Source organism: Nycticebus coucang, chromosome 19 (assembly GCF_027406575.1).
Source record: "Nycticebus coucang isolate mNycCou1 chromosome 19, mNycCou1.pri, whole genome shotgun sequence".
NCBI lineage: Eukaryota > Metazoa > Chordata > Mammalia > Primates > Lorisidae > Nycticebus > Nycticebus coucang.
This window is the reverse complement of record NC_069798.1, coordinates 25,620,377-25,644,734: the sequence shown is the minus strand read 5'-3', so window position 1 is coordinate 25,644,734 and position 24,358 is coordinate 25,620,377. Positions and strand designations below refer to the sequence as shown.

The following is a 24,358-nucleotide window of genomic DNA, read 5'->3' as shown; positions in this document are numbered from 1 at the left end:
CAGACAGGAAGGGAAGCTGGTGGATTTAATATCGGGCATTCGGCTTTTTTGGCCCCTGTATCAGTTAGTGAGATCTGACAGGCACCTGGAAACAGGACACTGGGGATCAGGAGAGGGAGGTGGAGCCAGATTTGGAAATTCTTGGCATATGGGCCATAGTTGAAACCAAGGTGGTAAATGAGGCTGCTTAGAGAATATGTAAGGTTAGAAAACAAAATGCTGGAGACGTGTACATTCACCATCAGATAAAGAACAGGAGCTCCTGCCGGGAGTGGAGAAAATGCTGTCAGAGATGCACACCCAGAAATCAATTAAAAATCTATTTTGAATGTCTAAGGGAGATGGTCCCAAATTGGATGGTGTAAAAAACAAACGAGATATTGGCGGAAGTACTTGAAATTAAGAACTGAGAAGAGAAAAATTGGATTTTGCCAGAAGAAAACCATTAGCATTCATTCTCTAGGAGGAGTATTTCAGTTGCATCCAGTGGGACCACCCCTGACTATGACACTTTGAGTGTGCAAAGAGGAAAAGAGTGATAGCAGTGAGTGTTTTTTAGTCTCTCAAAACCCTTGGCGATTTCAAAGGAAGAAACTATTAAAAGAAGGTTTTTTAGGGTGCAGAAAAATTAAGAGAATACTTAATAGGTTGAACAATTTAATTAAAATGGTCACTCAAAAAAATCTTGATATATAAAAATTTTTATTATGTCCAAAATCATGCTTTCTTCAAAAATATCTGACTTCAAAAATGCCAAGTATAACAAAAAAAATTAATGAAGTAGCTTAGAATGGGATATGAGTTTTTATTAAAGTATATTTCAGAGGGGGGAATCAAATAAAGGTACAAAGCTCAGCACAATATGTGTACGCCAACATGTCTCAGAATAATACAAAACAGAAATTTACCTTCTGCCAGTCGCTGTTTCCACCCTTGTGCTGCATATGCAAAGAATTCATTATTTAGAGCTGAAGTGCTGAGGCGTAAAATCCCATCACTTCCCATCTAAAAAATAAGCCGACAAACACAAGATCCCGTTAGGAATTATTCAAAGCAAAAGAACACAGGAAAGAAGCAAAAAGTGAGTGGTGCTGGGAGATGTGTGTGTGTGCAAGGGGGAGGGGGCGGAAAAGGTGAGGGGAGGAGAGGGAAGGGAGAGGGGAGAGGAGCACGGGATTCAACAGAAGGTGAAACTCCTAGGATGAGACTGCATGCGCTCTGCTTGCTGATGTAGGAGAGAGAAAGAATGCGAGTGTGGGCAGTGGCTGGCTTCCTATCTAGCTGGAGCAGAGAGGGAATGCTAATAGTATAGCATTAGGTGAGTGGGAATTGAGATGTGCAAAATGTAAAATCTTGGGGACGATGTCTTTGTGGGCGTGAGGGTTTAGGCAGGCTCATGAGAGAGGAAGAGGATGTGGACAGAAGACTCAGAGATCAACACGTATAGTGTATTGTTGAAAAGCATGAGCTTAATTACAGAGGCGGGACATCCTCGCCCTCAGCCACTGGACCATTTGGGAAGGTATGTGGATGCTTTAGCCTGGGATGGAAGGGCTTAGAGAACTGTAGCCCCAACTAGATTCTCCAAGATTTCCTCTTAGTCTCATATACGCAATTCACTTTTAAACTCTAATTACCCACAATTACCTGAAAACACACTCAGAGACTTCTTTTCCTTGTGTTTTTATTTTTTGATGATCTTCCCCACACTCCATTTTGCCTGCTGAAATATCATCTCTCTTTTAAAATTTAACTGAAACAACGCCTTCACGCACGTGCTAGCTACCCTTTCAGGAGCAAAGGAACATGCTGAATATAAAAGTACTACAGCACCTTAAACTGGCTAATGGCTAATCAAGCACAGAAAACACAGACATGAGAACAAAATAGGAGTTAAGCTGATTTTTGACATCATGGGATTTACAGGGAGGTCACAGTGATGGGAGCCTGAAGTTCATCTAAGAAGATACCAGTAAGTATACCAATATACTTGATATTTGAAATTACTGAAAACTTGAAAAATTTCAGGCAAGATTTCACTGATTCACTGACTTATTATTTACTCATGCTCAGTTGTTTCATCTTCATTCAACAGATACTTACTAAGTCACTCATAGGAACTTACGTGCCTGGCACTTGTACGGGTGCTGGCAAATCGTGGCAATAAAGACCAAAAAAAAAAAAAAAAATCCGTTCTTGTGTTCTGAACATATCCAACATAAAGCAGATGCTTTTGGCCCTCGTGTGCCCTTCCCACCCACCTGGGCTGAGCGTGGCTGCAAAGTGCAGTGGGAAACTCCCCACGATTTTGAAGCCTGGGAAAAGCCTAAAAAGATTTCTGTTTAAAAAAATTACTTTGATAGCTGAGTAAAGGACGGAGCAGAGAGGGAAAGTCAAATACAGAGATATCGCTAGAAAGCGTATTGGAACCCTTATTATAAAAGATGATAAAAGAAAAAGAAATCTGAGACACTCAGGACGGGGTGAAGGTCTTCAGGATTGAGGAGGTAAAGGCATATGGAGGATGGTTTAGAAAATAATAAAATTTGCTCAGGATGATTCTAGGAGATGGGAGTGGAGGAAAACAGTGGTTAGCTTTGAGTCCAAGTCCTCAAGGAGATCCAGCAAGGACAATCAGGGTGAGGACAGACAGTCATCTGAATGACACGCCTCTGAGAAGGCTGAAATGTTCCTGTGAATACTGACTCTGAATATGAATCCTGTGGTGCAGAAACCCTGGGAAAAAAGCACCTCCGCTTAGTAAGGTCAAAGGGAGGAAGTAATCTTATTGAAAAGCTAGATTTTAACTGGGACTAGTAGATGGAAGACAAATTCTCAGACTAGGTCGAGGAATTTATTAAATATACAGTACATTTAAAGAAGGCACAGTGGTAAGGGTGACAATTATTCTACATCTGAGGATACAGATGGTACCTTATAAACGTCTATAGTTTATGACATGCTCAGTATCTTGCAAGTATTCAATAAAAGTTTACTGTACTACCCTCGCTCTTCGTAGCGATACATAGAGCTTAACACTGGTAGCTGATACACAGAGTTTTAGCTCCATGAATCCTGCCAGGCCAGGGGCATGATTGGTTGAAATTTCAGCATAATTTTAAGAGACAAAGAATACTAGATCCAGATTAGCTCTGACAGATTCTCAAGATTTCAGTACATGACAATGCAAAGCAGTGTGACATAAACACGTTCCGAGTATGAAAGCCGGCCCTGAAGGAAAACGTTTTTCTTTTAAAGCATAAAAGTAATTTTAACTGCCAGATTCCCCGGCTGTATGAGACAGCACAATTAAACACTACAGCTAAATTAGATTTAGGAAATAAATGTCAATAAAACTTTTAAAATACACTATTAATTTTATGGCTTTTAAGAAATACTGTCCAAGGATATAACATTTTAATGAACCGGAACAATAAACATTTCTGAAGAGGTGTGTTTTTTTTTTTCCTATTGAGACATAAATTCTTGTTTTTCTGATTAGCCAAAATAGAAATGTTCATTCTCCAAAATCATCTGTCTTATAATGAGGTGTCTAAGTAAAATATTGGTAAGTTATATTTCCTTTTTAATTAGGGGAAGAAAAACTCAGATCATAATCATTGTTTCAGAGGAAAATAAATTTTATAAAAAAATATATTCACATAGAGATCCTTTTATCTCAAAGATAAAGATAAAACCTCTCAAGAAAGGTTGACACTCTTTCTTGGTAGATATGTCATTTGCTTTCGTTATTAATTATATTAATATGCATTTTATGGGCAGACATCCAGTGGGATTCAAAGGTTAATAAATGTCACTACTTGCCTACCATTCAATGACAATTAAGTACAGAACATATTTAGATTTAAAATAAACCTCTATTACATTTTTATCATTTTATTTCTTATTTTGTGTTTCTTGCAAGTAATTCTAACTGCAGGGCATGAGGGTTGCTTAGAGGAATAGTGGGGAATGTTCTGGAGCTAGAAGGTGGCCTGAGCAATCTGGACTTCACTTGGCGGACGATGAGGAGTCATTCAACGGAAAGCCTCCACAGCACATGTGCAGGACAGCAGGCTGCTGTTCTAGACAGGGTATCAGGGTGGGCCTCTCACGGTCACTATTAATAAGGGACATTCGGCAGACACCTGAAAGAGGTGGGAAACTGGGCCACACGGCGGGCTGGGGAGAAGTGAGCTGAACCAGGGAAACCTAAAGCCAGAGACCTGCCAATGGGCCTTGCACGGGGTCCTACAGAACCAGAGAGCAGAGAGGGGGCAGGGGGCAGGGGCCATGGGCCCTGTAGCTCACTACAGACCGGCTTCTCCCCTGAAGGGGCTGAGGGCTTTTGACCGGGGAGGTCTGACCTGAGCAATTAGGGGCTCGACTGCTGGGTTCAGAGAAAACTTCAAAGTAGTGCTATCTAAAAACAATGTAAATGGGAGTCATCTGTGTGATTTTAATTTTTCTAGGAATCATGTAATCAATTAACACTAAATATAAAGAAAATTTCAGAGAGAAAACACTACTGAAAAAAGTAACATTTAGATGGAAAAGTAGAAGGCTTTTGTGCTATCCTTGTTCTGACAGAGTTTTAAAGATTTGGTAACAAAAGCCTCCTTCCTCTCAGCTGAGTCCTTTTCTACTTCCTGCAACTTTAGTGATACGTATAGATGTGTGTTTATCTACATATTATGTCTATACATACATCTACAGACATGTATGTATACACATATACACACACATTTTTCTTTTTCCTCTCCAAACACAACTTTATTTCTTCTGTTGTTTAGGTTTTTCTTTTCTTTTCTTTTCTTTTTTTTTATTGAGACAGACTCTCACTTTCTATTGCTCTGGGACGAGTACTGTGGGATCACAGTTCACAGCAACCTCAAACTCTTGGACTCAAGAGATCCTCTTGCCTCAGCCTCCTGAATACCTGGGGCTACAGATGCCTACCACAATGCCTGGCTAGTTTTTTTTTTATTTTTTAGTAGAGATGGGTCTCACTCTTATTCAGGCTGGTCTTGAACTCATAAGCTCAAGCAATCCACCTTCCTTGGCCTCCCAGAGGGCTTGGATTACAGGGGTGAGCCACCATGCCCTATCCTTGCAATCACAATTTGTAAGCAATCCAACTAATTGCCCAGGATGATGATCTCCCATGGAATAGACTCTCTTGCTCATCCCAAGAGAATTGCTCTCTTTCACCAGATGACCTGCCCAAGCCTTTATGTCTACAGAAGAGATATTCAATCAGATTTGGGGCAGGCCATTCTTTAGAACAAGACACATTGGCAAGCAACTTCTCTGGCCACAGATAATGTCAAAAAAGGAGTATCATGTTATAAGACAAAGTTTTTCTCATGATTGCTGCTATTGATTTCAGCATATGTGTAGGATAATATTTAGAAATAAACATATCCTACATCAAGCACACAAAGTGAACTCAGTGTGAGTTTAAAATGGCTTGCTTTTTTTCCAGAGGCTTAAGGTACCTCTATGCATAAGGTATATATATATATATATATATATATATATATATATATATATATATATATATATATATATATATATAATGTCAAAAGCAATTGAAGAAAGAAAAACATATACTGATTCTTAAAAAACGTCAACTACTGTTGAGTTTCAACTATTGTGCTTACGTGGGATTCCCCTTAAGGTTCCATAGAAAATTAGTAAATATAATTAAATATTTTTCTAATGACATTACTCTACATTTTAACATTCTGACACCTTTCCTAAGAATAATTCTGTTTTCAAATCCCACAGGGAAGATGCTCTATCCAAGTGTGGTAATGTCTTCCATGCTTTGGCAATCTGCTTGGAAGAGACTTAGGCCATGGTAATATCAGTGAAAATATGTAAAACAAAGGCATCAAAGGGAATGACAGTCACTGACACATCAAGGTGTAAGCATTTCCTCCAAAATTAGAGAAGTATGTTTTAATGTTCACAGTCCCGCTCCCTCATTACAAATTTGGGGACATTCTGTTAGGCAGCTATGAGAAGTGATGTTTCCAAAATGATCCAGAGGCATACAATAAAATTTGAACAAGTTTTAGCAAGTATGAGAATGTGTGTATGTCTTATAATAATGTCACTTATAATTGCACTTTCATGGGTGTTTCCTTGTGGGGGGAGGCAGGAAGCAAACTTCCAATGCACCCAACCATGAAACAGAATGCTAATGTTTTCCTTGGTAAAAGTCAACTCTTGTTCTTGCATAGATAAAATAATATTATAATGTAGTGGGAATCAATGAGTCACTCTTTCCATTTGTAATACACTTAACAGCTGTGTTTAAATGACTATCTATTAGTCACACATTTCTTTAATAAACATTTTGTAAGCATCTACTATGTGCCAGGAACTGTGAAATGGACAGCTTCTGCTACTGCAAAGCCTAGCACTTCGAGTCATACAGAAAAGGGTAAAATGTCTATTCTAACAGTGTTGGAAGCACCAAGAGCAGGAAAACATGCAATAAAATCCCCAGCTAGGTGTCTGGTAGGCCTTTAATTCCTAGTATGTGGCATCTATGCTCAGAGTGACCTGTTTTTTTTTTTCTCTCTCTTCCTCTTTAACAATGGCCTCAATCTACTTCTTGCTCAATAAAAACTATAACTAATCATCCCTATCATTAACTGAGTACCAAAAACAGCACTAAATTTAGGTGTCTTAGTCTGTCTCAGCTTCTGTAACAAAATTCCATAGGCTGGTAGCTCATAAACTGCAGAAATTTACTCCTTGAAGTTCTGCAGGCTAGTTCAAGAGAATAGTACCAGCAGGTTTAGTATCTGGTGAGGGCACGTTTCCTGGTTCACAGACAGTACCCCGGCTGTGTCCTCACGTGTTACAAAGGGTTAGCCTGTGAGGGCACTACTCCCACTCATGAAGACTCTGACCTAATTACCTCCAAAAGGCCATACCTTCTAACATCATCGTGAGTGTTAGGATTTCAACATATGAATCACGGGAGGACACAGTCAGACCATAACATTAGGTAAGCAGTGACGTAGAAGTTGAGTTCCCCCAAATGATACCTTTTCCATTACACCTGTGGCTTTCTTCAACTAAATGTAGGTATTCACTCTTCCAAAGAAAAGTTTTTTTTAAATTTTTTTTTATTATTATCATTAAATAACTTTGTACATTGATGCATTTATGGGGCTCAGGGTACTGCTTCAATATACAATGTGAAATGCTTACATTGAACTAAGTAACACATCCATCATAATTACTCATTTCTTACTAGTTTTGAAATGTACGTTTTGAGCTAGGTGCTGAGAATGTCATAAACAATAGCAACAAAAGGAGACATGGTCTCTGACCTGTAAAGTTACTGTCATAAATTTTGTTAAGGCTGATGAAGGGAAAAATGTGCAACGAGAGATGATTCCGGATGCTTGTGCACGTAGGCGGGACCCTCTGACGCGTTCATTCCTAAGCAGGGATGTAAGGGAAGGGTAACGGGAGGGAGCGAGCCCTGGGGGAGGAGGTAAGGAAAAGCCACCAGAATCCTAAAAAGGGAGGTTAAGAAACTTGTTGTGAAGCGCAATGACATGAGAGAGTGGCAGCTGAAGAAATATGTAGCATCAAGATTTCTGATGTTTTTGCCTATTTTTTAAATTTAATTTCTATTAAATCATAACTATACTTTTATGGCATACGATGTGATGATTTGATATACAATGTGGAATGCTTAAATCAAACTAATTGACATAACCATCACCTCATTTTTTGTGGTAAGACATTTACAATTTACTCTTAGTTATTTTGAAGTGGACCCTTGCACTGTGCACATTAGGCGAGATTCCCCAAATGCCCTCCCTCTACCCCCATTCATCTCCCCCCTCCCCTCTCCTCTCCTTTCCCCCATCCCTTTCTCTTTGCTAGACTATATTTTCTTTTATCATTAGTGTGAATGTGTAAGTGTTTATATATTGGTTTCATAATAGTATTGAGTACTCTGGACATTTTTTTCCCCATTCTTGAGATACTTTACTAAGGATGTGTTCCAACTCCATCCATATACACATAAAAAAATGCAAAGTCTCCCTGTTTTTATTTTTATATATTTATATTTTGGTTGGGTATTCTTAGTTGACAAGGATCCATCTCCTCCTGTTTCAGTTTCATTCGTCAACAATGAATAACAAAGGATTTACTTCACAGAGATTTTGTGAGGATTAGCGAGTAAGTATATGTAAAATGCATTAAACGGTGCTGGTTTAGAGAACACATTCAAAAAGTGTAGGCAGGTATGATGATGACTAGCAGTCAGCAGACGTGCTTAGATTGCTCCCAGTGAGTCACAGGCTAGCGTAACACTCTCCTGTTGCGTATGGGAAGAACGTGTGATGTGGGTTTCACCAGCAGAGACCTGGGAAGGAGAAGTGCTGTCACTGCCCCGACTTTATTTGGTTATACAGGAAGTCATTTTAGCCAACAGGGGCAAAAATATTCTCTTGTGGACTTCAAAGAAACAAATGACCATGTTCTCAACTACCTCAAGAGGGAGTAGTCTTTAAGAGCTAAGGGCTTCAGCCCTACCACAGTCGGGCACTAAATTCTGCCAGCAACCTGAATAAGCTTGGAAGAGGATCCCACTCCACAGATGAGAATTAAGTCACCAACACACCTTGATTATAGGAACAGGTTGGTTTGGCCCCATGAAGATCCTGAACTAACCAATCAGCTAAGTCTTGCCCAGATTTCTGACCAAGGAAACTAATCTAGCTACTCACTCTTGACCCAGGGAGATAAAAAAGGCATGTCACTTATTGTATCTTCATTTATAAGTGACATATGTTTGTAATTTCTCCTTTATAATAATATATTTTCTCCAACTTTAATATCGGGTGTACCCAGATCAAGTAGAATGATCTTGATGTATTTCTTCTTTTTCTATGGTCTATAAGATTTAGCATGATCTATTTTTGGAAATTATCTTTTACTTTTATTTATAAATATTAGTTGTCTATTTTTTAATACTTAAAAAAAAATTAGAAGAAGTTAACTGATGACTCCATACTGAATCTCAGAGTCAAAGCATTCTATAATAGACATACTTTTATTTGACAATGCAAATGATACTTTCTTTGCATTATTATCATTATTGCTTAATATTTCAATGTAGCAATTGTCTGATTCCTTTTCTGAATGTATTTATGTTTGTTCATTCTTTACAAGGTTTTTGTTTCTAATCCTTACCTTAAACATTGTTATTATCATTAAATTTTAAGTCTTTTTAATTTTGTGAAGGCAAAAATAAAATGGAAACCTAATTAACACATGTATATGTAAAAATAAAAATAAAAAAAAGGAAAAAAGGCATGTTACTTTAAGTCACTAGGTTTGTGGAAATTGGTTACATGGCAGAGAAAACTAATATAGATGAGATGAAGAAAACTCATTTGGTTCATTCTCCTTTATGAGTTGCAAGACAAAATTATCTGTGGATGACTCGGGTGTATTTGGGTGTGTCTGGGTCTAGGAGATGGGAGGAGAACGCAGAACTTTAAGTAGAATTATTAAAGAAGATGGATTAGGATGAGTAGGTTAAAATCTCCATGAGGGCAGGGATTTGCATATCCTAACTGTGTGGGAGCTTAATAAACGTTGAATGAACTAGTTTGTTGTAGCTTAATTGTATGACTATGTAACCCTCCACAGTTTTTTGATACTTTTGTAAGGGTATATAAACACTGAATTTATAAGGAGCACACAGATAATAGGAGCTACTTTTAGTTACTATCTTTAGTGCAAAGTACAAAGAGAGACAGAAAGCAGACAATAGATTTTGGCTTTTGCTAAGGGTAATCAACACCACAGTTATGCTACTGTAATACAACATTCGAAAGTGTGGACAATGTATTTCTTAATTAAATCAAACCGCTTTTCATCAACCAGATAATGGGAGGTACACTGCCTTCCCTTAAATCTGATTTGATACCCCAGTTCCTCCAGTACCCTCTACAAATAGGGGTGGGGAAAAGGCAGCCTTCTCATATATTCAGGATAGTCCACAGTAGCCTCCTTAAGTAAGTAACCAACCTTGTCACAGTCAAAGAAGAGCTGGACTTAAAGTCAGAGAGTTAGTCGACTAATCCTAGCTCTGTGTCTTCATAGCAATCTGAAGATGCTCCCGTTTCTGCTGTCTGTGACTCACTGTTTTGATTCATTATTCATAAGGAAAAAGTAACCACACTTGCAAAGCTGTAAAATGAATTAGAAATGATAAAGACAAGGCCAGGCGTGGTGGCTCACACCTGTAATGCTAGTATTCTGGGAGGCCAAGGTGGGCAGATTGCTTAAGCTCATGAGTTCAAGGCCAGCCTTAGCAAGACCGAAACCCTGTCTCTAAAAAAATAGCCAGGCATTATGGTGGGTGCCTGTAGTCCCAGCTATTTGGAAGGCTGAGACGAGAGGATGGCCTGAGCCCAAGAGTTTGAAGTTGCTGTGAGCTGTGATAACATGACACTCTACCAAGGGCAACAAAGTAAGACTCTGTCTCAAAAAAAAAAAAAAAAAAAAAAGAAAAGAAAAAGAAAATAAATGATACAGATAAGTTTGAGAAACACTATACAAAATTCAATACTACCTAATAACATGAGAAACATTTTTTAAAAATCAATATATAATAATAGTATATACTTACTTTGTGACCTTTTAAATCTCAAAATTTTCAAGTACGTCCTTAAAACAGAACACAGATATTATGATATCTGAGCAGCAAAGTTTGGAAGGAACTGTGTGCTTTGAAGCTAGTTATCACAGCCTGAGAGTCTAGTGTACTGTCCCCTTAGTGCTAGCTCACCTGATCATTGCCACTCTACCAGGAAATCAGCTCCTTAGCGATCAGTGAAATCTGTCCTACTACTACCCATAAGTGTTTGGTCTAGAGGTCAGTGTTGAAGCCAAAGCTTCTCCAGAGAGATACTCTGTGAGTTAAGGTAATTAATTAATTATTCCTCTATGTATAGGGGGAACGGACAGGGTTTGGAAGAACAAAAGTGGTATCAGGAGAGGAACAAAGATACTCTGGAATTTCACAGCAAAAGCAGAGAGGTCGATGTATGTTCAACCCTCCCACCCGATGGCTTCAGGGTTTTTTCCCCAGCAGGTCTCTATTTCTTGCGATCTGAGCAAGGCCAAACCAGAAAGTATTATACTAAGTAATCTATTACACATTTTCCACTTTGAAAATATTGCACAGTTCATTGGAGAAAGAAATTCCATTTGCAAAGAAAGCCAAAGACCATGAAAAAAGTTGGACTGCAAACTAATAACAAGATAACTGTTCAACCTACAGAACTCTAAGGGTAGAGTTTCATAAAGACTCCAAATCAACCTTGAAATTTCATAGCCATACGCCAAACATGCCCCCTACATTACACTCACACCAAGTACTGAAATGAAAATTCTAAAACACACAACTCTCCTTTCACTAGTAATAGAGAATGCTTGTCTGTTATCTCACATCTGAAATACCTACATATATCATGACTAGTGACATGCCAAACCTTTATTCTTTCACTTCCTCTTTTACTAAAATAGAAACTAAGATAGCATGAAACATTCTTAAGAAAATAAAGGATTTTATAATTGGTTCAGTTTGAGAAACACTATACAAAATTCAACGGTTTTATTCTCTGCAGAGCTCTGGGACTTTTGCTATGTAAATGGGAAGAACATTTCACAAACTCCTAAAAGCTTGCCAACTGCTCTCATAGAATATTCCATCAGTATGATATTCTAAAGATTGTGTTCACTGTAAGAAATGTTGCCTTACTGAATGGCAGGTCAGAGCACTAGAGAATTGTAAACCTAGAACCTACTTTGTCGCTCTAGCTGCAAATTGACACATCTTCACAAATTTCAGTTTAATGAACTGTCAACTTATTGTTAAAGGCAAGAATAAGAAATGGCCTCTGTGACCAAGGTCTCTGCCATTTTTACAAAATCACCATTGAAACATTGTTCAAGTATAACTGGGTATTTCTGATCCACAAACCAATGATTCTTTTTATTAAAAAATGAAGTCGATGTGACTTTCTGTGTTTGTCCTTGCCTTTGCTCCCTGGAACCTCTGAAGTAAGTGTATGCTTAAGAGTAGGCCCCTCATTCAAGGGCATTTCTAACATAAGGAACACATTCTATCCCATTTCTCTTTATTAACTGGCACTTGTCTCCTTACCTGGGTCTGAAAGGTTCCATTTTTTATGTTTCTCATTACTTATGAAATGCAGAGAGATCGTAAATAATAAAAACAAGTTTTAACACTTGGATTTTCTGCAGATATTTGATGTAAAAATATTACCCTTTATAAAACTAAAGATAAAAATAGAAAAATTATCATTAATGAGAAAGAGTATTAGTCACACAAATAGGATGTTTTAGATATTAATCACATTGAATTTTTCAATAATTACAAATTAGCCCTGGACCCACTCCCTGCAGCAAAATCATTCTTCCTTCCAATTATCATGGCTCAAGGGATAACAGAAGGCTAAGCTGAATGTGTAAAATTTATAAATGACATTTAAAAAGGCTAATGTGACAAGCAAAAAGATACCATTGGGATGGGATGTGTAGGCTACTTTTTTATATGCTAATGTGTATGGGAGAGCTGTACATGCCAGATTGGTTTTAGAGTGCAAAAAAATGAATTTTTTGAATTTTCAGAAAAGTTGCCCATAAGAAAGCAGAAAAAATGGGCAAAAATCCTGAAAGAACAGGCAGCTTAGGAAGTCTCTGTTAGGTAATGTAGACCCAGAATAAAGTAACAGAACCACATGTCCACAAGCTGGTATTTAGTCCCAGAGTATAGACACAATGACCCTTTTGGAAGCAAGAGTTAAAAACATAATAAAGATGGAGACCTCACTTGACCTTTATGTTTATCTTCCTAAGTCAGTTACCAACCAGGGTGTACTGAAGGATGAGAGGGGCCTTCTGCCAGGTGGAAGGACCCTAAGCCCTCTGTTCATTCTTAATGTACTTCATGAATTACATTCAGATTTTTCCCAGTTAGGCAACTTTACCAATTACAATATTAATTGTAACTAAGTCGGTCTGCCAAAAATGGACCATAGGCTTAAAAAAGTACCTACCCTATCAAAGAACAGAGGATTTCAGATGACACTAATAAGCCAGTTTAAGCAAACAAGGACAGAGAGTGGGGCTGATGAAAGTTCTTCTCACAGCATAAATTCATCTTGTGAAATACACCAAGGGAAGGACCAGGATGAGGAAGATGGGGGATGCATGAGGAAGGTGTGCACCCCCCAACTGGTCTCGAGACCACACCAACCCAGGAGATGAGTGGTGGTCTAAAGCCAGAGAGGGTAAAAAAGGTTGCTTCCTTCTCAAGGGAAAAACAGGAGCAGTAAGGATACTCCCGGCCTGCTGTAGAGTCAGGACTAACCAGATGCTGTAGGGAAACTTACTCTGACGATAAGGAAGTGACTGAAACAGAAGATCCCTAATGTTCCTTCTAGATCCAATGTTCAGTGGCATAGATAGAATATGGAAAAAAAAAAAAAAAAAGAGAGAGTGACTAAGTCCAAAGAAGCAATAGTGAATAAAAAGGTTTCACCCACCCACTGGGTGGCGCCTGTGGCTCAAAGGAGCAGAGCGCCAGCCCCATATGCCAGAGGTGGCAGGTTCAAACCCAGCCCAGGCCAAAAACTGCAAAAAAAAAAAAAGAAAGAAAGGAAAAAAAGAAAAGTTTCACCCAATAGGCTGAAAGGGACTGAAGGAAACAGGTTCTGCTCCATGAGTGGTGTGATTTTAGGACCCTGTGGGCTGCTAGCACCGAATGTAATTTAACCCTTGAAAGTGTGCTGCACTAAAATCAACAGACATTTCCAAGATGCACAGCAGTAGAGGGTGAAGACACAGTTGTTATGGAAGAACGGACAAAGAGCTGGGGTCGTGGCTCACACCTGTAATATCAATGATGCTGGAAGCTGGGGAATCTTGTGAGGCCAGGAGTTTGACACCAACCTGGGCAACATGATGAGACCCCTTCTGTAATTTTTTTTTCAAAGCAGCTAGGCAGGGCAGGGTGGCATGCCACTTGGGAGGCTGAGGCAAAGGGATTGCTTGAGCCCAAGAGTTTGAAGCTGAAGAGCTATCAGTGTCCTATGCACTCTAGTGATAGCCTTCAGGCATACAGCTACCCACCAGGGTAATTTTCCTGCATCTCATAAGTCTCACAAATGACTCAATGGGCACATAACACAAGTTGAATTTCTGTTATGATGATCTTAGAATAGAATGTAACACCATAGTTTTGCTTGGGTTTTAACATATACTGGATTTTCCTTCTAAGAATGGACCTAACCTGTATTTTGAGATAATATTGCATTTTTCTGTGTTCAGAGCTTTGACAAAAGTTGTTCATGGAAAATTATATTACTGAAGTTTACACCCACTCAGAATATTTCTATTACTATTCTACTATACAGGTGTCGGCCTCCACCTGTATAGTAGAGATGGCAGCTCCGGCCATCATGCCCAGCTGAGGGTCACAGGGAGCTACCCTGGTGGCCTGCATCATGCCCATGTGAATTCTCATGCCTGACCACTGACATGGAATGCATGAAGTTTGATTATGAGAAATTTCCATTTATTTATTTTTTATAATATATAGTGTGAATATAATCAAACACATTCTATAAATGATATGTTATGTATGTATTTTAAGAGTACATATGTAGGAAAGGATTATTTTCTGTGATTTGCTTATAGACAGTAAAAAGGCTTTACAAAAAATGCGCGTAAATATAAGGTCACTGCTTCTGGCAGCTTTTGCTCTACAACAGTGGTTTCAAAGGTTCTGAGTCTGCAATGTCTTTTCTGTATTTGATGATACGATAGATGGTGGCAGACTGCTGGTTGCCTCCCAGCATCCATTCTTCCCCTCATTCTCGTATAATAGCAAATGTTTCCCCCGAGTTGGAGTAACAGTAGAGATGACATTTCCCTGATACTTTTGCTGTTATTCACGTTACATGTTCAAGTCTCAACAAAGGAATACAAGCGCATGTGATAAGTTGTGCATTAGTTCTGTAAACATGCCCTCCATGACACCTTGGCTAAAACACGGATGAGCCAGCTTCAGCAGTAGGTGAAATAGAAGGGAAAGTATTACACAACCCTAGGGTAAAAATGCCAAAACATCGAGGGTATACGGAGAAAAACTAGTATCATGTCTAGCTTAATCACCCTTTTGCTTTGACCTTGACCGCTGTACCCTGAAAACAAGCTAATGGACACATGCACACATACACACAAACACAGGGACAGGAGTACACAAAGTGCTGCAAAACATTCCAGGAGCACCGTGGAGGGAACTCTGAACTGAGTGTTTGATAATAGTTGGGGAACAAAAAGTCTCAGGAAAACTAGCTTTAAAAACACCAGAGCAGCTTTTGCTTAGGAGCAGTCACAAGGAAACTCATTTTGTCAGCCAGTATTATAATCGACAGGTGAAATAGGAGAACAGTCTGACATAGGAAACAGATTAAATTATTGGCTCCTTCCCTAATAACCTAAATTCTTTCATATCTCATCTCTATTTTCAGGCCTGTAGCTAAAGTAATCTCAATGAATGTCAAAGCTTATTTAACTGTGTCAATGTAAATACCAGGAACAACAATCATTTAGACTCTAAAACTATCATACGATTCTCTAAAATGAGAGAAACCATTAAAATATCATCATCTGTATTCTCTACCATTAACAGAAGGTATATTTCTAAAGCAAACGTATTACCTTAAGCACATGAGAAAGAAGACAAAGAACCAAAATCATACTTTCTGGTTAACCACTATGAACAAATACATTAAAAAAACATGGGAAGGATTTTGGCAAAATAATAACAGCTGTAGCATTAACAATAGTTCTCAATTTTTTGCCAAAACATTATCTATTTTCCCTTCCATTCTGTATCTCATCTTAACAAGCAAATAATAGTACCTAAAGAATAATTATTGGCGGCACCTGTGGCTCAAAGGAGTAGGGTGCCGGGGTTCAAACCCAGCCCCGGTCATAAACTGCAAAAAAAAAAAAAAAAAAAAAAGAATAATCTATTGTCCATAAACCAGAAATCGGAGGAGTATGTAGAATGAATTAGTTCCAGATAGTGTGAAAATGCAGGAAAATGAAGATGGCGTATTTTATGACTGTATTGCCATCTTTTCTTGCAACCGCAGGCATGTTCAGCATTTTAATCTTTTTGACAGAGTTTTATATTGCTGAATGATGTGTAAGTGAATAGCTCAAAAATGTGAGTGTGTGAGCCCTGAGAGAAATTAGTAGGGAAGCCATGGCGGTAACAACGTGGCTCCTGCTCTGCAAGGGATCCCCACGGTCCCTCCCAGCCACAGAGTGGTCTGATCACACCATATGCTCTCACCCACAGCACACAGGCTCTACTGCAAACAATCAAGTCAACCATCTAATTGTATTCAAGTGATAAAGGGAGGAATGGCTTTTAAAATTCCAAGCTCTTTAAAAATCAGTTACCAGTGACACGATTCATTATCACAATAACTGAAAAATGTTTCCATTAAATTAAATAATAACCATATACTGACGACTTAACAATTAGTCATTTGGGAATTCAAATCATCCATGATATGGTTCTCACCCCATAAACAGGCATAAAATGTAGTTAACATAAATATTGTAAACCACTGGGGGAGAGATGTCAAACCAGATTTTGGAAGAAGGTCATGTATGATAAATTGTGAAAGCAAGTTTGAGGCATATGGCACAAAATCGAATATAAAATTAAATGAGAAAAATATTCATTGCATTTGCATATAAAGACAAAAAGAGAGAAAGCAAATGTGAATGCAAAGACATTAGAAATAAAAAATAATCTGTTTCCCCAAAAGGAAGAGAGAAATTATGGTAATAAAACAATTATAACCATCTGCTTATAAAATAAGATGTAATTTGGTTTATTTAGAAATCAAGAACAACCATGATATCTAGAAACATTTTAACATGACAAAATTACTCTGTTAGGCCAAAATACAGGAAACTAAATGGAAAATCTAAATGAAATAATAAATCAGTCAAAATAGAAAAAGAACACTTTGAAAACAGTAGACAAAAGGTACAAAGATTCGCGTGAGACTTGAGTGTTTTGTATACAAATTTACTTTGTCACAAAATTTAAAGCATTTTATAAAATAAAGGCTTTGTATTTTTTTCTAAAAGCAATAAAATAAAAGGCAGTAAAGCAATATTAAGAAATATCTAAGTTTAATATGGTCAAGTAAAATGAAAATCCATATATTTCAACTGTATGTTTAAAGACAAAATTTTGATATATACACTTTTCTCATGTTGGAAAGAAAGAAAAGAGAAAGTGAAATCTGTTGAACCTATACCAACAGATTTACATCTGACTAAGGAAATTAATTAGATGATCAAAGGGGAAAAATTAGAGGGAAATTCACATTCGTAGGTGTCAATTCTATTTAGAAAGGTGATTATAAAGATATGTCTTTAATGAAATAGAGAAAATGGTCTACTTTTGATATCTTCGAGAATATTCAGAATATCTCTTTCCTAGTGAACCATGCTTAACTGAAAATGAAAACAAATGGAAATAAAGAAGTGAATTACGAAGAATTCCTTTCAGTCAAGACATTTTAACAATGGTTACATTTCTTTTCTTTTCTTTTTTTTTTTTTTTTTTGTAGAGACAGAGTCTCACTTTATTGCCCTCGGTAGAGTGCCGTGGCCTCACACAGCTCACAGCAACCTCCAACTCCTGGGCTCAAGCGATTCTCTTGCCTCAGCCTCCCGAGTAGCTGGGACTACAGGCGCCCGCCACAACGTCCGGCTATTTTTTGGTTGCAGTTTGGCCAGGGCCGGGTTTGAACCCGCCACCCTTGGTATATGGGGCCGGCACCTTACCGACTGAGCCACAGGCGCCGCCCGGTTACATTTCTTAAGCTATTGCTAATAACAGTTTGCTAGCTGACCTTATTGAGGTGCTAGTGAAATAAGGTACAAATGGAGGGGAAAGTGACACTTTGTCTAGGTCATTGGCCATCACTCAGCTTTTCAGTCACACTTACATTGCCTGCTGAAAAAGAGCGGGGGCAGGGGTGGGAGGAGAAGTGACTAGAAAGGGAGGCGGCAGGGGGGAGCTAAGTGACTCTATTGCAAGGGTGACAGAATGGACTGCCCATTGCAGAGCCAAATTAGAAGGATAATTTTCTTTAATTTTTGCAAGTGTAGCATATTTTAACTGAAATGTAGCATGTATAGAGAAAAAGTAAACAAATCACAAGCATGGAGGTTGATTCAGTTCCGCAAAGTGAATACTTTTACGTTGTCAGCAACCAGATTGAGAAACATGAACAGCACTCAGAAGTGTTCTCAGGTACCAATCACGCTCACAACACAGATCAGTTCTGCTTATTTTTGATCTTTATAAAAATGGAATTATACAATACAGACACTTTTGTATTTGGCACATCCACTCAACACTGTTCACGAGATGCATCTGTGCAGCTGCTCGTAGATGCAGTTCATTCAAACCCAAGAATTTGTTTGAGGCAAATTCAAACAGCAGTTTATTTATCCATTCTGCCCTTGGAGGGTATTTTGGCAGTTTCTAGGTTTCAGCTATTGTAAAGACTCTGTCTATAAAATTTTCACTTAAGTCCTGGCTTTTTTTTTTTTTGTAACAATATCTCTGATTTCTATTGGGTGTAAACATAGGAGTTGGATTAACTTTAGTAACTGCTGTTGAAACTTTTTCCAAAGTGGCAGTTTATTCTCATCAATAAGTGTCTGATTTACTTTCTTACCAATGTGTTATTTTCTGTATGTTTATTTTTGTATTTATGTTGCTTTTTTGTAATATTAGCCATCCTTCTGGGTATACAGTTGACTTTACTTGCATTTACTTGATGACTTATAAAGGTGAGTAATTGTTATATGCTTATCGGCCACTTGGATATAATATATATATACTTTTTTTTTGGTTTTTGGCTGGGGCTGGGTTTGAACCCGCCACCTCCGGCATATGGGACCAGCGCCCTACTCCTTGAGCCACAGGCGCCGCCCGGATATAATATTTTTTAAAGTACCAGCTCAGCTTTTTTCTGAATTGATAAAAATTATTAGTATTAACAAGCAAACTTAGCAAAATTGTTGAATCATAGTATCATTGATAAATAAGTTATTGCTAAATGCTAGCACTAAATAAAATATTAAATTTTAGAAAGACACAACCATATATGATAGCATTACAAGAACTTGGAATGAACACATATACAATGAAAGACGTATGAGACCTCTACCCCAGTGGGTATGTTAGCCCAGGAGATAGGGCTGAGACTGGATGTAGGGGTTTGACGATCAAGTGCAGGTGTTAAAATAAACCGTCTTCAAGCAGAAGCTAACTAGAGTCTGATAAAGACAGTCAAGAAGGGGCTTGTCAGCTATTTCTACCACCTTACATACATTTTGGCTAATTACAATATAATCTACACTGTGGTTTTCAAATTTAAATGAGAGGAGCCCAACTCTAGAATTACTACCCAAAGTCTTATCAAAGCCAATCCTTTGGCTTTGAATATTCCTCCCTCAGTTAGTCAGACTACAAAAGATCTAAAGCCACTTTCTCTCCACGCAGCTGTATACTCTTTTCCAGTATACCCACTCTCCCCTCTGAGGGTATACTTTTGCTTTCAATGAAAAGCTGCTATTTGTTTGGCTTACAATTCAGGGGTCCTCAAACTGCGGCCCGCAGGCCACATGAGGTGGTGTGTATTTGTTCCTGTTTTGTTTTTTTACTTCAAAATAAGATATGTGCAATGTGCATAGGAATTTGTTCATAGTTTTTTTTGTTTGTTTTTTTTTTAAACTATAGTCCGGCCCTCTAATGGTCTGAGGGACGGTGAATTGGTCCCCTGTTTAAAAAGTTTGAGGAGGCCTGGCTTACATGGTACATCCTGAATTTTTTTTTTTTTTTTACATCAAACACCAGAACTTGGAAAAACATCCACTTGGAGTTTGTTAACAGTTATCAACCTCTCAGCCTCAAGGGATATGTCTCCCAGGGACATGCTGGCAATGTCTAGAGAATACCCTTCATTGTTAGGATTGGAGGTGGGGGATGCTACTGACATTTTGGAGGTAGAGACCATGTATGCTGGTGAACATCCTGTGATGCACAGGATAGCCATTCCCTGCACAGTGGAACATGCAGTAAAAAATGTTATTAATGCTGAGGTTAAGAAACCCTACTGTACACTAAAACGTATACAACATTTAAAATTAAAGAAAACACAAGTACATGGGGGAGGGAGTTATACAATGCTTATAGGTTGGAAGAATTAATATTTTATAGATGTTAGAAGGGTATGAGAAAGGTCTTTGGGTTAACAGATATGTTCAATATCTTGGTTGTGGTAATGGTTCCAAGAGTGTGCCCTATGTCAAAGTTTATTAATTTTTACCTTTTAATACATACAGTTTAATTTATGTCAATTACATAAAGTTGTTAATTATTTTAATTCTCAAAAAAACTTATAAAAACTAACAGGATATAAAAAATTTTACAACTATTAAAGAAATGGAATCTGTAATTAAAAGTTTTCCCAAAGAGGTATGTAGGCCAGTTAACTTTACAAGTAAACTTTTCCTAATGTTATGAAAAGATATAAATCTTATGTAAACTTTTGCATCAATTAGAATAGTTAGTAACTGATTTTAAGAGACCATTATTATTTTTACTATCAAAATCTATCAAGAACAATTTTTAAAAGGAATTTTATAAGCCAATCTGTTCTTAACCAAAATGTAAAAGTCCTAAACAAAGTATTAGCAAATTGCATATTTAAGTTTATTCTAGGGACACAAAGATCATCTAATATCTGAAAAGTAATTGGTTATAATATCATAAAGATGCAAATAGTCATCTTAATAGATAAAGAAAATACTACTTGGGATTAAAACTGAGAAAACTAGAAGTAGAATGATAGTTTCTTAATATGACCAAAACATTTATTTAAAAGAACCTGCATTAGAATCTTGCATGAAGGTAAAAATAATAGAATCTTTATAAACAAAACTGAAAATGAAATATGGATGCTAGCTATCACTTCTACTCAATTATGTACCAAAAATGTTATCCAGTAGAATAAGGCAAGAAAGGTATACAAATTTAAAAATAATAAATAAAACTATAATTAGTATAGACAACATAATTGTCTTGACTCAGAGGATCATAAAAATAAAGTACACACTATTTGAATTAATAAGTGAATTAGCACATTAACTGGAAAAATCGATATCCAAAAACTGATTTCTGTATCATAACAAATAGAAACAATTTAGAATGGCACCAAAAATCAACAGATACGTAATAACTATGAAATATTATTGAGAGAAATTAAAGAAAATCCAAGTAAAGGAAAAGACAAGTCCTATTATCATATTAGATGAACTGATGTGGTTAAAGTTCAAGTCTTCCTAAAATGCTTTATATATTCCCTAATCATGTGATTTTATGAACATTGATACTATTATTCCAAAATTTCTATGAACATTCAAAGGGCGACTGATATCCACAGAAAAATAACAAAGCTGATGAGCTGCCTCCTTGATTATCAGCAATAATCAAGACAATGTGGTCTGGGCATAAGAATAGTCAAAAAAATCTAAAGCAAAAGAATAGTGACTATAAATACCAGGAGTACACGTTATAAGAGATGCTACCTCTATATGTTATAGTGTGTTACTTTGACCACCTCTTGTAATTGCAAAAGTCAAACAGGATATGGATTCATCTTTTGTTACTGATATATACTGCATATTACAACTTTAATACAGGTTTTCCTTTCTTAAAATGTGTATACTTTTTCGACACCCTCTGTACAAGCATATATATCTGCTCAATTGTTTTGGACAAATATGACATTAAACTGCAGTGAAAGAATTACTTTTTCAATAAAACATGTTAGGCAAACTTGATATCCATATAAAACAAATCAAGCAGTATGTGTCTCCTGTCATACTCATGTTCAATTCTAGGTGGTTTGTAGATACAAATCTAAACATGTCAAAAGTAGCTCTGCCATCATGACACAAATAGGCTTAATATGATAACAAAGCTCTATAAACTGGAATACATTAAAATTAAGAACTTCTTAACAACCAAAATTAACAAATGGGATTTAATTAAGCTGAAAAGCTTCTGCACAGCTAAGGACACAACAAGTAAAGGAAAAAGACGACCTTCAGAATGGGAAAAGATATTTGCAGGGTATCAATCTGACAAAGGGTTGATAACTAGAATCTATAGAGAACTCAAATTAATCAACAGAAAAAGAGTAAACAATCCAATCCACCTCTGGGCAAGAGATATGAACAGAACCTTCTCTGACAAAGACAGATGAATGGTTAACAAACATTTGAAAAATGCTCATCTTCCCTGATCATCAGAGAAATGCAAATCAAAAACACCCTGAGATATCACCTACCCTCAGTGAGAATAGCCCACATCACAAAGTCTCACAGCTGCAGATGCTGGCATGAATGTGGAGAGAAAGGAACACTTTTACATTGCTGGTGAGACTGCAAACTAGTACAACCTTTTTGGATAGCAGTATGGAGAATCCTCAAAGAACTCAAATTAGACCTCCCATTTGATCCTGCAATCCCATTACTAGGCATCTACCCAGAGGAAAAAAGAATATTTTATCATAAGGACATTTGCACTAGACTGCTTACTGCAGCTCAATTTACAATCACCAAAATGTGAAAATAATATAACCCAAATGCCCACCAACCCAGTAATGGATTAACAAGTTGAGGTATATTATACCATGGAATAGTATTCAGCCACTAAAATATATGGAGCCTTTACATCTTTTGTATTAACCAGGATGGAGGTGGAACACATTCTCCTTAGTAAAGCATCACATGAATGGAGAAGAAAGAATCCAGTGCACTGAGTTCTAATATTCAGGCAGTAGATGACTGAATACAAGGGGTGGGGGAGGGGAATGAGCAATGGGGAAAGGGCAGGGGGAGGGAGATGGGGGGTCACAGTGTACGGCACACCTCTTAGGGGCAGGACACAATTACAAGAGGGACTTTACCTAACAACCGTAATCAGTGTAACCTAATTCTTATACCCTCAATGAATCCTAAACAATAAAAAAAAAAAAGTTTTGAGATAAGAATTAAAAACAATTAAGAACTTCTCTTCATCAAGGGACAACGTGGAGAGAATCTAAAGATAAGCCACAATGTGAGACGGTATCAGCAATGCATCTGACAAAGGACTCATACCTTGGATTTGTAAGAACTGCCCAAATTGATAAAAAGAAAGATGTCTCCGAAAAAGTTGACTAAAGATGTGAACTGGCTTCACAACAGGAGATATCCAGATATCCAAATATCCAAAAGCACATAAAATGTTGTTCAAACTCATTAGTCATCAGAATGAAAATTAAAATCACAATGTCAAAAAAGGTTGTTTTGTTTTTTGGTTTTTTTTTTTGAGACAAGGTCTCCCTCTTTTGATTAGGCTGGAGTGTAGTGGCATCACCATTAGCTCCCTGCAACCTCAAATTCCTGGCCTCAAGCAATCCTCCTGCCTCAGCCTCTTGAGTAGCTGGAATTACAAATGCACATCACTATGCTGGCTAAGTTTTTGTTATTTTTTGTAGATATGGGGTCCTTCTGTTTCCCAGGCTGGTCTCAAACTCCTATGTTCAAGCAATCCTACTGTCTTGGCCTTCCAAAGTGCTAGGGTTACAGACATAAGCCACCACACTACTCAAATTACAAAGACCGACAAAACCCAGTTCTTGGTAAGAATGTAGAATACCCTGAATGCTCACATATTACTGGTGGCAGCGTAAACTGGTGTTTAATACTATCTAAAAAAGCTAAAGCTAAATTATGCGCACTCCATGAGCCAGCAACTACATGTGTAGGTGTGGGTACCTCAAAGATTTTCATACTTTGTACTTAGTTGACCAAAACCATAGATACTAAAATGTTCATTGTAGCTCCCAAATGGAAAGAACTCAATGTCTACCAAGAAAATGAATAAGGAAATCATGATGATGCCATTTAATGGAACACGACTTTCACACAAAAGTAAAGGAATGGTTATTTTTTTCTTTCATTATTCCCTTGTTCTAATTAATGGCTGGCCTATAAAACAAAAAGAAAGGTAAATGCAATGATTGAGGAAGACATGGTATTGATAAAATCAGAAATGGAATGGTAAATCTGGGTACTTGATTAATATTATGTGGATCTAACATTTTTTCTGTGA

General features: G+C 37.4%; 1 protein-coding gene across 1 annotated transcript in view; it reads right to left on the bottom strand.

The window, feature by feature from the left end:
* The window catches only part of ASXL3 (ASXL transcriptional regulator 3), a 179,608-nt gene that overhangs the window by 18,706 nt on the left and 136,544 nt on the right, over positions 1 to 24,358 (bottom strand). The window contains exon 9 of the mRNA XM_053571930.1: positions 909 to 1,005. Within this exon, the coding sequence (XP_053427905.1) occupies positions 909 to 1,005 (97 nt within the window). The remainder of the gene's footprint in view (positions 1 to 908; positions 1,006 to 24,358) is intronic.